This window comes from Salvia hispanica, chromosome 1 (assembly GCF_023119035.1).
Source record: "Salvia hispanica cultivar TCC Black 2014 chromosome 1, UniMelb_Shisp_WGS_1.0, whole genome shotgun sequence".
In the NCBI taxonomy this organism is placed as follows: Eukaryota; Viridiplantae; Streptophyta; class Magnoliopsida; order Lamiales; family Lamiaceae; genus Salvia; species Salvia hispanica.
The window spans coordinates 27,742,184-27,755,441 of record NC_062965.1 but is presented as its reverse complement, the minus strand read 5'-3'; the positions used below and the strand labels follow the sequence as shown (position 1 = coordinate 27,755,441).

At 33.5% G+C, this 13,258-nt stretch overlaps 3 protein-coding genes across 3 annotated transcripts in view; 2 read left to right on the top strand and 1 right to left on the bottom strand.

Moving 5' to 3' along the window:
* Positions 1–654: 654 nt before the first annotated feature.
* Positions 655–2,400, bottom strand: LOC125193036 (protein FAR1-RELATED SEQUENCE 5-like). Its single transcript, XM_048090743.1, has one exon. It carries the CDS (start codon positions 2,398–2,400, stop codon positions 655–657), a length of 1,746 nt encoding a protein of 581 aa, XP_047946700.1.
* Positions 2,401–4,207: 1,807 nt separating this feature from the next.
* LOC125193027 (ankyrin repeat-containing protein ITN1-like) lies at positions 4,208–5,714 on the top strand. The gene is made up of 2 exons (XM_048090732.1): positions 4,208–4,780; positions 4,968–5,714. The coding sequence occupies exons 1-2, from the start codon at positions 4,208–4,210 to the stop codon at positions 5,712–5,714; spliced, it is 1,320 nt and encodes a 439-aa protein (XP_047946689.1).
* A 4,429-nt stretch (positions 5,715–10,143) lies between these two features.
* Positions 10,144–13,258, top strand: part of LOC125193018 (protein FAR1-RELATED SEQUENCE 2-like) — a 5,149-nt gene continuing 2,034 nt past the window's right edge. The window contains exons 1-2 of the mRNA XM_048090720.1: positions 10,144–10,215; positions 12,842–13,222. Coding sequence (XP_047946677.1) covers positions 10,144–10,215; positions 12,842–13,222 — 453 coding nt within the window. The remainder of the gene's footprint in view (positions 10,216–12,841; positions 13,223–13,258) is intronic.

Genomic DNA, 13,258 nt, shown 5'->3' with positions numbered 1-13,258 from the left:
TCTTAATCAGTTTGTATCCTAGCTTATCGAATCTCGATAGCTCCCATTTTGTGCTAAGCAGATTTTGCTCAATCCAGCCACTTCATTTGAAGAACAATACAAAAGGCTCAAACTTGATATCACCGATTTTCAGCCTGCTACATATTTCAATTGTGCAAACAAGTTTTGTCATTGTGGCAATTCATTTCAAAGTATAATATTAGCAGCTCAAACAAGAATTTTTATCAGCATCATGAGCAAATATTAGCAGTTCAAACAGATTTGCCAAACAACTAACTGAACTACTAACTCAACTCCATCCATTCAATAATAAAACCAAAATCATGCTATTTGATCTGTAGAAAGAAAGCAGGTCGAGATCAAGAAAAATCATTTATCAGAAATCATTTTGATCAATGCTAACTAAAAGTACAAGGTCACGATTACCAAAATGTTCATATCAACACAATAACAATAGTTAAAACAATAGAATAAATGAGTCAAAACTCCCAGAATGCAACTCTTAAATTAAAAATGAAACTCCCACAAAAATCTTAATCAAAACTTAATACAAGTTAACCACGAATGACTGTCAAACAAGCAAATAACACCAAAATTATGATGGCAGGCTTGCTCTTCATTGATGGCAGGCTTACAGCATTGCTTAGACTAAAATTATGATGTACTTTGAGGATCAAAAACACTGTATGTCACGTTCCAGTAATCATCATTAATGAGTGTAGTCTCTTCGGATTCCTGCATAGAAGAAGCATGTTGCGAACCACTCTTTGTTGCTTTCGGCTTTGGTTTTCGTTTTCTACTAATAGCTTGTTCCAAAGCATTTTTCGGCCTCTTACTCGAATGGTATGTAACTCTCCCTTTCGGTTTCAAGCCTTTAATTTGACTTTCATTGGTTTCATCATCAACTGCAACATCTCCGTCCTTTGCCTCAATTGGTACAGTATTTGCCTTCCCTATCATTCCATCCACACTATTTTCCATTTTCAAGAGACAATCTAAAGCAGAAGTATAGCTATCTTCACTCTCAGCTGCTTTTATTGCCACACGCATGAAAGAGTTACATAACTCTTTATACCGCTGCTTCTTTCTTGTTTTTTCATCAACAATGCCAACTCCTACATCACAAACTCTTGATGTTCCACCCTTAGCATGTTTGGTCCATCGCTTTAAGATATATTCATCGGGTATTTGAACAACATTCATAAATGTTAAGATTCTTAGAGTATGTGAGCATAAAATACCCGAGAATTCAAACTTCCTACAGCTGCAAAAAATGGAACCTTCGATGGAATCATATGTGACTATATATTCATTAGTCCGATGAATTGGCCTGACCTTATATATCACAGAAGTTCCAAGTTGACTCTCACCTTCAATCTTGCTTTCAATTGCCTTCCTCAACTCCTCACTAAACAATGCAAATATCTTATGTGTATATACGGCAACCGCATGCTTCAGAATTTCCAATGGAAATGTCATAACAGGTGAACTTTGAGCATTCTTGAAATCTTCTGCCGACTCTTTCTCACGGCGATCATCTATCAACCTTTGAAAATGATGGAACACCTCGACAATATTGTTTTTATAATTTACATAATGCTTCACAACAACATTCATGCACTCACTTCGTTGTGTAGAAACCATATCAGCACAAAATGTGTTTCTTCCGTAAACTAAAGCCCATTTTTCTCTTAGAGAAAACATTCTCTTCAACCATTGATTATCTTGCAGGTTGTATTTCTCCAACATTCCATTCCATGCATCAAGGAATTCTGATTCTTCTTCGAAGTCGTACACACAACGACTAAAATCAGCTGCAAAGGTATTCTCGAAACTCGAAAAAACATTGGAAAGATGAATTGCTGCATTCTGAAAAATGTGCCAAACACACAAACGATGGTAAGTTGATGGCCACTTGGAAGCTAAAGCAGCGCTCATTGCTTGATCTTGATCCGTTAAAATGGTTTTTGGTCTCTTTCCCATCATAGCATCTTCAAACGCATCAAACAACCATTCAAAGGTTTCAATTGTTTCGTCGTATAATAATGCTGCACCGAACACAGTTGTTTGTTTATGATGATTTACACCGACGAACAAAGCAATTGGTCTGCCATCTCGATGTTTTCTGTATGTCGTATCGAAACAAACAACGTCACCAAAATGACCAAAATCTTGTATCATTCTACCATCGGTCCAAAATATATTGGTAATTAGATCTTCCACATCCAATTGAATAGCATAGTAAAAATGTGGATCTTCACTTGTCATCCTTTGTAAATATTGCAAAACACCTCCACTATCTCCTTGTTTAATCTCCAAAGTCCTCTTAGTTCTCAAATAGTTCTTCAAATCAATATGATTAAAACCAAGATGTTGTATTCCGCCAGCTTCCTTTGCCATTAATCTATTATTTTCTTTGGAGCCAACCCACAACTCTGAGCAACATCAACTTGTGTTTGCTGAGTATTAGACATTTGTCTAAAACATCTAAACATGTAAGACTTTTCCGGATCACACAAATCATGGTTGTGTTCCTCGACAAACTTTACAATCTGAAACTTTCCACTGTACCTACAATTGATTTTCATCAAAGCCTTACATCCACATCTAATTTCAGGACGAGGATTCTTAATTGTAACACATCTATTGTTTGTTGCTCTAAAACCTTCCCTACCACAGCAGAAACTAATGTCCAAGATGTTGCCCGTAATTCGATCTCTATGAGCAGATAGTTTTCGAGTTCCGAAACCTGTTACCTTAGCATATTTCATATAGAAATCATATGCCTCAACTTCTGTTTCAAACTCCATCCCTATCTTAGGAATGTGGTCTTCTAATACATTGTCATCCATATCTGCAAAAGAAAAAAAAATCGTATATTCAATATCTATTTCTTTTACTCCATGCCAATCCTGTTACAACTCAAATAAAGTAAATAATTACTGTACTCTGTATTATATTATGAGTTGCTCCCCTGTGATAGTTTTATAAATTAACTTCAAAGATTTTTAGCAAAATCCATATATTAAGACAAAAGAACTAGTCTAAAATTGTTTTATTCAAAGTGATAAACATTACTTGAAAGTGATTACCTTTTGACATCGACATAAAGCAGCAGAAGATTGCAGCGGCAGATAAAAATTTTGTTTCTTGAGCGGAAAGATGAAAGGGTTTTCCTAATACGTAAATATATTCAATATGTAAAGGCTAGGTTTTAGTTTTAATCCTTTTTAGTCATTATTAAAGATCGTCCAAGTGTCTAATTAATATTGGTGTAGCATATGATGCATTATGAGAACTTATATTTTTAATCTTTTATTTAATATTAAAAATAGGTTCCACATGTCTAATTTTCATTAGTGTATTATATGGTGGATTAACTTATGGCTTAGCTGATCCCCTCCGCTTTTCAAGGTAGTATTATAATTAATACGTGTGATGAAATGGGCCATAGTTGTGGAAAAATTTAGTTGATCGTATATATACTATTACTATGTTAAACTATAAACAGTAACATAGCAACCGTTTTACTATCGTTTTCAAATTGATCATATCTTATTCACTATCGTTTTCAAATTGATATCTTATTCACTATCGTTTTCAAAGACATAATGATAATAATATGGGACAGCTAGGTGGAAAATACAAGTCGTTTAACGTGTGTCACAAGTTGGAATGTCGAATATTAATTACGCGTAATTCATTTAAATTTACTTCTCAACTGAATAAATTAAATAATTAATGTACTCCTCGGTTAGAATTAGAAAATATGCGTGCAAGTGTATCTTGTATTCGATTAGTGTGAGGTATTTTAGAAAGTATCCCGATAACTAAACTTATTAAGTTTAATTCAAAGTGGATAATATCATACTAATATGCGTTCGGATTAAATCTCATATACCAAACACACTATATATTTAATCTCCACAGTGACATACTCATTCGTCCTATCAATTTTGAAACATTTAATTTTTTATATAATATTTTATATAGTATTGTTTTGTACTATGAGTTACTAAAGAGAAAATAAAGCAAAGAGACAAAAAAGAGAATGGTGGAAACTTTCCTTTCAGTCAATCTGAACGGGTATCATTTCCTATGCATTTCTTACATGAGAAAGAGAGAGAATCTGTAGACTATATATATGTATGTATGCCTATAAAGTAGTAAAGAATTAAGAAAGTAGAGAAACAAAGGCCATTAAAAAATGGTGAGTAAAGAAGTAGAAATGAAACTCTACAACGCTGCATCAAGTGGGGATCTTACAACACTTGTACAATTACTTGAAGAAGATCCATATCTTGTTCATGGAGTCTCATTTCCATGCTCAAGAAATCTTCTACACGTAACTGCAATACATGGACAAACATCCATTGTTGAACAAGTGTTGAAGCTTAATCCGCAGCTAGCACGTATTTCAGACTCCGAAAAATCATCCCCACTCCACATTGCAGCAGCAGGAGGGCACGTCGAGATTGCCTCAAAATTGCTGTCAGTAGCCCCAGAGATGTGCTGGCGACGCGACGACCAAGGCATGAATCCAATTCATGTCGCAGCCATGAATGGGCATGTGGAGATTCTAGAAATTCTCCTTCTAGAGAGTTGTATGCCTGCGATGGAGAGACTGCATCGTGGACAGCCTGTGCTGCATTTGTGTGTGAAACATGCTCAGCTTAGGGCGTTGAAGGTTTTGGTGGAGAAGTTGGGAGAGCTTGTGTGTGCAAAGGATGATGATGGTGATACATTATTGCATTTGGCTGCTAGGTGCGGTCAACTTGAGGTCATTATACACCAAACTCTTTTCTTTTTGTTCTAGTAGTATTAATTATTTGAAATACATAGTATGTGCTTTTTGGAGATACTATTGATTTAGGTTGAGCTAGCTAGCTTGTTGAAAAATAGATTTAACTTTAATAATATCTCAATCTTTTGATATATACTGTATTAATATGAACACATTATTTCAGACTATAGAATACTTGGTGGAAAACAAAGCCCTAAATCTTCGAACAAGAAACGCCATCGGCAAAACTGCCCACCAAATCTTGAAGGAGATTCCTCGCACTACCGTCAACTACTCAAAGATGGAAAACCTGTTAACAGATTTTTCTATTTTCATAGTCATACCCAAGATGACCAATTCCATAATGGTGGTGTTAGTCCTGATCGCGACGATGGCTTACCAGTCGGTTATCAACCCCCCGGGTGGAGTATGGGCAGGAGATGACGACAAGTCCTCTCACAAAGCCGGTGAGGCTGTGATGGCATCCACCCATCCCGATGCATACATAAACTTTATGAACGCCAACTTTATGGCCTTCATATGTTCCATTACCGCGATGTTCCTCTTCACCATCAAGGTCCATAAGTTCCTTTACCCCTTTATGTTCATGTTGACGTTCATAGTCAACATGGGTATGGCGCTGTTGTCTATCATGGGCACCTTCTTAGAGTCAATGTATGCGATCACTCCAGATGAGCTTATGAAATCCAAAGGAAACAATATTCTGCTATCGTCGACAGTGTGGTTGTCCATATTTGGACTGATGCCGGTATGTGCTGCTGGTGTGAGGCATTTGTATCGTTGGTGGGTCAGTGAGCAGAGTCGGCAGCAGGTAGATCTTGGTGCGGATGCGTTCCCACTACGTCTACGTCTTTTATATTGGACTTCTCAGCACTTGGACATGCCCACCATTTTCAGAGCCCTTCGTTGATTCCACATTTAAATGTTTGTATCCTGTCTAGCTACTATGAATCTGTCACGCTTTGCTTTTATACTAACTCAGATTGTTTTCACACTCAAATTCAATGTTTTAAAAATCGGACCGGCCGACGAACCGGCGAAGCTACTGGTTCATTGTTCAACCGGTCCGACCGGTTTAACTACTGGTCGAACCGTTATACTATTATAAATATATTAAGTTAAATATATAATGCACAAAAAATATAATAGACATAATTTATTATATGTCTATTATATTTTGGAACATATGGATTCATTTGCAATATGGAACATATGGTCCATTTGCAATAGAGTAATTAAAAAGGGACATACCAAAAATGCAAAACTAGAATAATGGGAGACTAATGGAGTAAGATAATAGACATAATTTATACGAAAAGAGGATATAAGACATTTTAATTTGAAAAACTAAAAAACAATTCTCATTATTTTCTTTGATTATCTCCCATACATTCCAATTTTTCCATTTTGAAAAGTCAGACGCAAATAACGCAATAATTAATAAATCCTACTAACAAATAAGTATTATCATTAATTATTTTATTTGAAATTGGATGGAAATGATAATTAAGTAAAGGTTCATTACCAACGGTGCAGCCTATCATTCTTTCCAAACTATATATGGCAAATATAATACTACTAGCTCTTAAAAGATACGTACTCCCTCCGTCTTAGCTACCTTTTTCATTTTTCACGTGTTTTAAAAAAATCATATTCCATTTTCAAAAAATATGTATTTTAGGGTTGACACGAGTTTTAATACAAAATTGATAAAGTATGAAAGATGTAGAGAGAAAAAATAATTAAAATGTTGTTATTAGAGAACGGATACCAAGAATTTCTAAAATTGAAAAGTGCATATTTTTATGAGACGGAAGCCCAATACTATTTTTTTCAAATTGATTTCTTCTTTACTATTGGCGGTAAAAAACATATAAGACTGAACTATGTGGAAAATACTAGTCGTTCAACGCGTGTCACAAGTCGGAATGTCGGAATCCATTTTAGAGACTTTTCAACATGAATAAATTGAAATGCCTAATGTAAACCTGTTTACTTCATTCTTAAAATAAGATTAAAATTTATATTCTCACGTAATTTGTGTTTAGCTAACTATAACAATATTTGTTTTTATTCTTTTTTCTCTATATGTAATTTTATTGACTGAACACATAAATTGAAAATAGTGTCCGAGACATTTAAAGCAATTGAATAATGTGCAATACAGATATAAACTAAATCATCCTTATATAAGTTCTATATAGCTTGATTTTACCCCAATACACGTGCTACAATTTCTTTAACAAAATAATCAAGAAGCCCCACGCCACTAAAAGTGGTTTCACTTTCTTTCTCATAGATCATGCACATTTTATGAAGTTATAATAACCAATTGAATTAGTCACTAAGAAAAAATAGCCTTCAGCGATCGAGCACAAGATTCATAAAACGCATATAACATATTGCGAGCACTTTTACTTCTCTCATATATATATATACGCTACCAATTTATCATTGAAATTCATATCGTCCATCTAAGAGCCTATTTTTCATGGACGGTCGTCCCATGCTACTTGCTCGAATTTTCTTTTTCTTTTTTTAAAAGAAAACTTTATCCCCTCTCTTCTTTTACTTTCTATTGCTTTGTTCTCTTTTCAATTTTTAGCAAAAACTTTACTCACTTCTTTCTTACGTGCATAAAAATTGCATCATCTAGCTTAGGACTGAGGGAGAGTCCTACAACATTTCTTTCTAGAACATATATATTCAATGGATTCGGCCTTTGTGATGTTTAAAAATATATGTAAACCTTTTCCATCGGTCAATCTTAACGGATATGACATTTCCCACAGGCCTTTCTTGCAAGAGAAACCTTGTAGAATATATATATATATATATAGGTCCATGATCAATTGAGATTTTTTAGGATAATTGAGAAATGAGATGCAATATCAGCCACTCATTTTCATTAAATGAGTGGTCCAGATTTTGCCAAAAAAAGAATATTTTTAGGTTATTTTATAATGAAAAGGGTAGAATGGTAATTTTCTATTAATTGAAACTGGAAATCACAGCAGAGCTTCTTCGTATTTTTGCTCCACAATGAACTGCGACGGTGCTGCGGCGGCGAAGGATCAGAGGCCGCGGCGGAGGACAGAAATCTACCGGAGCTTCACTTGTATGTCACCATCATTTATCTTCCGGCGTTGGTTCAATGGCGGAAAATCTAGGTTTCTGAGAACAGAATTCGCAGAGAGAAATTGGGGGAAAGGGGAAATCGATGCAGATCTAGATGCACAGAGTGAAATAGGAATGGTATCTCCTTCCTCGGAAGATTTTTCAGGTAAATTTATGAATATAGTATGCAATTATAGCTTCGATGGAATCGTTTGTGAATTGTGAGTTTCACTCTGCAGAAATTGGGAAAGAGGCTCCGGTCAATGTTGGAATTGAGTATGGTATGATTTATCATGTTAGAACTGAGCAGAAGCATAATTCGGTGCGGGAACCGCCGATTAATCGGCGAAGCTCTCCGGCGCTGGGACTTCATAATCAATTCTACCATTACATTAAGCCGTCGCTGGGGAAGAGCAGCAACAGATCGTACAACAATGGAGTTCGGATTACTCCAGTTTTGAACATTGCCCCAAATTCTACTGTGAGTTTATTCGGAATGGGCTCTCTTTTTTCAGTAAAAATCGAAGAAGAAGAGATAATGATACTAACAATTTATTTTTATTTTATTTTATTAAATATTGTACAGATTGAAAGTTTTCCTTTTGAAATCTCCATATTTCTTGTGATTGAATGCTGCAAACAAAAATTGAAAGTAAATTAAAAAGGAAAGGCGTGCTAATTTCATGCTGGTGAATTATACGAGTTGTTGACATTTTAATACGAGTGTTGACATTTGATATTCTCGGTATTGATATGTGAATTATAAGTGTTATTTTGTAGTTGTTGACATTCATATTCTCGGTATTGATATGTGAATTATAAGTGTTATTTTTTAGTTGTTGACATTTTAATACGAGTTGTTGACATTCGATATTCTCGGTATTGATATGTGAATTATATGTTTGTGTTTATTGATATTGTTTCTGCAGTCTATAGAGTAGGCAGCAGCAAATTAATCAGGATAAGAGAAAAGATAAGTGTTCATTTACGGCGTCGAAGAAGGAAGCCGCCACCACCGGCGATAAGGTGACATTCTCCAGCCGAAATTGATTTCAAATGTGGAGTTCATGTTTAATTTTGCATTCACATGATTCCTCATTTTTTTATTTTGATTTTGTGTTTGAGCATTTTCAATCGATCGATGAAATTATTGCTTGTGTGGTTATGATCTTAGATACTCCTAACCAGTGAATTAGGAATTTTTCCCCTTTTCAGTTGCTTCTCCGATTTTCTCAACCATCGGAAGTTCTAATAAATAGCAATGTTTTTCAAATTTTAGTTTAGAGCTGAAAATTCCTGCTGTTATTTTGAAGAAATTCCTGCTGAATCACTCGATCTTTGTGATGCTGCTGAATAAATCGGCGCAGGAGTACGTGTACGAGCAGAAAGACTGTTATTTTAATACGAGTTGTTGACATTTGATATTCTGCCTATTGATATGTGAATTATAAGTGTTATTTGTTAGTTGTTGACATTTTAATATGAGATGTTAATATAATAACGTTTGTTGTTGACATAAATTTTATAGGTCGTTGACATAAATTTTATGAAAAATGTTGTTGACATAAATTATATGTAAAACATTGTTGTTGACATGAATTATATGTAAAACGCTGTTGTTGACATAAATAATATAGGTCGTTGACATGAAAATATTTGTTATTGACATTAATTATTTGTAAAATGTTGTTGTTGACATAATAGTTGACATAAATAACGTTTGTTGTTGACATCGTAGTTGACATGAATAATGTTTGTTGTTGACATCGTAGTTGACATGAATAATGTTTGTTGTTGACATCGTAGTTGATATGTGAATTATAAGTGTTATTTTTTAGTTGTTGACATTTTAATACGAGTTGTTGACATTCGATATTCTCGGTATTGATATGTGAATTATAAGTGTTATTTGTTAGTTGTTGACATTTTAATGCGAGTTGTTGACATTCGATATTCTCGCTATTGATATGTGAATTATAAGTGTTATTTTGTTAGTTGTTGACATTTTAATACGAGTTGTTGACGTTCGATATTCACGGTATTGATATGTGAATTATAAGTGTTATTTTTTAGTTGTTGACATATGCAAAGAGAATCTACTTTTGTGGTATATGATTGTTGATGATGCAAAGAGATAATAAGTGATTGTTGTGTTCATATGTTGAGCAATAAATGAAGTGTTTGTTTACTGTAAAAATTGAATAGAAATAGTGTGATTGGTGATGGAGAAAGATGTGGAGAGTCATGTTGTGGAAGGTGTGGGAGTTGTGGATGAGATGGAGCTGTGGGTGATGGTGAGAAGGGTTGAGTTTAGGTTGTATTTTATGAAAAATGTTGTTGACATAAATTATATGTAAAACATTGTTGTTGACATAAATTATAAGTAAAACATTGTTATTGACATAAATAATATACGTCGTTGACATGAAAATATTTGTTGTTGACATAATAGTTGACATAAATAAAGTTGTTGTTGACATCGTAGTTGATATAAATAAAGTTTGTTGTTGACATTGTAGTTGACATAAATAATGTTTGTTGTTGACATTCGATATTATCGCTATTGATATGTGAATTATAAGTGTTATTTGTTAGTTGTTGACATTTTAATACGAGTTGTTGACATTCGATATTCTCGATATTGACATGTGAATAGTAAGTGTTATTTGTTAGTTGTTGACATTTTAATACGAGTTGTTGACATTTGATATTCTCGGTATTGATATGTGAATTGTAAGTGTTATTTTTTAGTTGTTGACATTTTAATACGAGTTGTTGACATTCGATATTCTCGGTATTGATATGTGAATTGTAAGTGTTATTTGTTAGTTGTTGACATTTTAATACGAGTTGTTGACATTCGATATTCTCGGTATTGATATGTGAATTATAAGTGTTATTTTATTGAATATTGAAGATTTGAAGATTTGAATGTTGAAGATTTGAAGATTATGTTGAAGAGATTTGAAGATTCGAAGATTTGAACATTTGAATGTTGAAGATTTGAAGATATGAATGTTGAAGATTTGAAGATTTGAATGTTGAAGAGATTTGAAGATTCGAATATTTGAACATTTGAATGTTGAAGATTTGAAAATTTGAAGATATGAAGATTTGAAGATTTGAATGTTGAAGATTTGAAGATATGAATGTTGAAGATATGAAGATTTGAAGATTTGAATGTTGAAGATTTGAAGATTTGAAGATTTGAAGATTTGAATGTTGAAGCTAGAGTTTTAGAGAGGATTTTAGAAAATGATTTCAAACACAATTTAATGAAATGACAATTATACCCCCTTGTTGACATAATGTGGTATTTGTTGACATTTTGTTAATCTTGTGGATTAGTGGCCCATATTGCATCTCATTTCTCAATTTAGCTAAATAATCTCAACCTAACAAAACCATATATATATATATATATAGGATCATGATCAATTGAGATTATTTAGGCTAATTGAGAAATGAGATGCAATATCAGCCACTCATTTTTATTAAATGAGTGGTCTAGATTTTGCCACACAATAAATATTATTAGATTAATTTAATATGAAAGGGTAAAACTGTCTTTTTGCGTTTTAATTTAGGGTTCTTCACCAGATTTCATATTTCGTCGGCGATTCTGGTGAGATTTAACGATTGAATCATATCTCTCATTCAATCTATTTTAACGATTTATGATTCAATTGATTTGCAAAATTAGACTCAGCCGGTTTCAACGATTTCAATGATACCTGATTTGCGATTCAATTTTCGAAAAACAGACGACCTGTTCGACGGATTTCTTTGTTGATTTTGACGTTTTTCGGTCGATTTTACCGACTTTGATTCTTTTTTTATGTTTTATTTGTGTATCTCCAGTCAAATTTGTTCCTAATTAGTTTTTTTTTTATTTTCTCATCTTTAGGTTCGATTTCAGTTCGTAATCAACAGCTAAGTGTTATTTGATGGATTCTTCATCTTATTCCGAGTCTACGTCGACGAATGGTGGAGGTAGTTTGGTTTGATTTTCATTAACATGATTTTTTTTGTGTTTTGTTGATGATTTATTCTCTGTTGACATGACTTATGTTGCTTGATAAATATTCTGTGTTGTTGCTATGCTCTTTGTTGATTTTCTGTTTCATTAACATTATTTTGTTGTGTTATGTTGTTGATTTATGCTCTGTTGACATGACTTGAAAATCTGTTGACATGATTTATGTTACTTGGTAAATATTCTGTGTTGTTGTTATGCTCTTTGTGGACATTCTGTTTCATTAACATGAATTTTTTGTGTTATGTTGGTGATTTATGCTCTGTTCACATGATTTGAAAATCTGTTGACATGATTTATGTTACTTGGTAAATATTCTGTGTTGTTGTTATGCTCTTTGTGGACATTCTGTTTCATTAACATTATTTTGTTGTGTTATGTTTGTGATTTATGCTCTGTTGACATGATTTATGTACTTGTTAATTATTCTGTTGACATCGTCTGTTTGAATTGGTGTATTCTAATTAAACTGGACATTTTGATCTTGGTAATTTGAAGCATGTTCTGATATATTGGCTTACATAACTTATAACAATTGTCTAAGAATTTTACAAGAGTGCAGCCACCTATTTAGAGATAACTATAGGGGTAATTTACGTAAGTCTCTTGATTTGCGTTGACGTGACTTGAAAATCTGATGACATGATTTACGAATGGTGGAGGCAGTTTGGTTTGATTTTCATTAACATGATTTTTTTGTGTTATGTTGGTGATTTATGCTCTGTTGACATGACTTGAAAATCTGTTGACATGATTTATGTTTGTTTGTAAATATTATGTGTTGCTGTTGTTATGCTCTTTGTGGACATTCTGTTTCATTAACATTATTTTGTTGTGTTATGTTCGTGATTATGCTCTGTTGACATTATTACTTCACTCTTCAGTATAATAATGCCATTGATGCTCAAAGGAATCAAACTGAAAGGCTTGACTATTATGATTCTGTAATCACTCCAAAATATGTCACTGATTTAGCATTTGAGAAGCAATTGGCATCTGTATACACAGATAGGATGTTTAGAGTGGTACAAGAATTTATTGCTGAGGCTGATAAGAGTTGTCGGATGATTAGCATGTCCACATTGGAGAATATCGAGGTCTTCAAAGTTTCTGATGCTAGAAAGAAGACCTTTACAGTTACACATGAGATAGAGACTGAGTCATATGAATGTGAGTGTAAACTATTTTTAAGGTGTGGTTATCTATGCAGCCACCTTTTCTTCATCCTCAGAAACAAAGATGTCAACAATATTCCAGAGAAATATGTTGGTAACCGTTGGCTTAAAAGTGAATTACTAAAG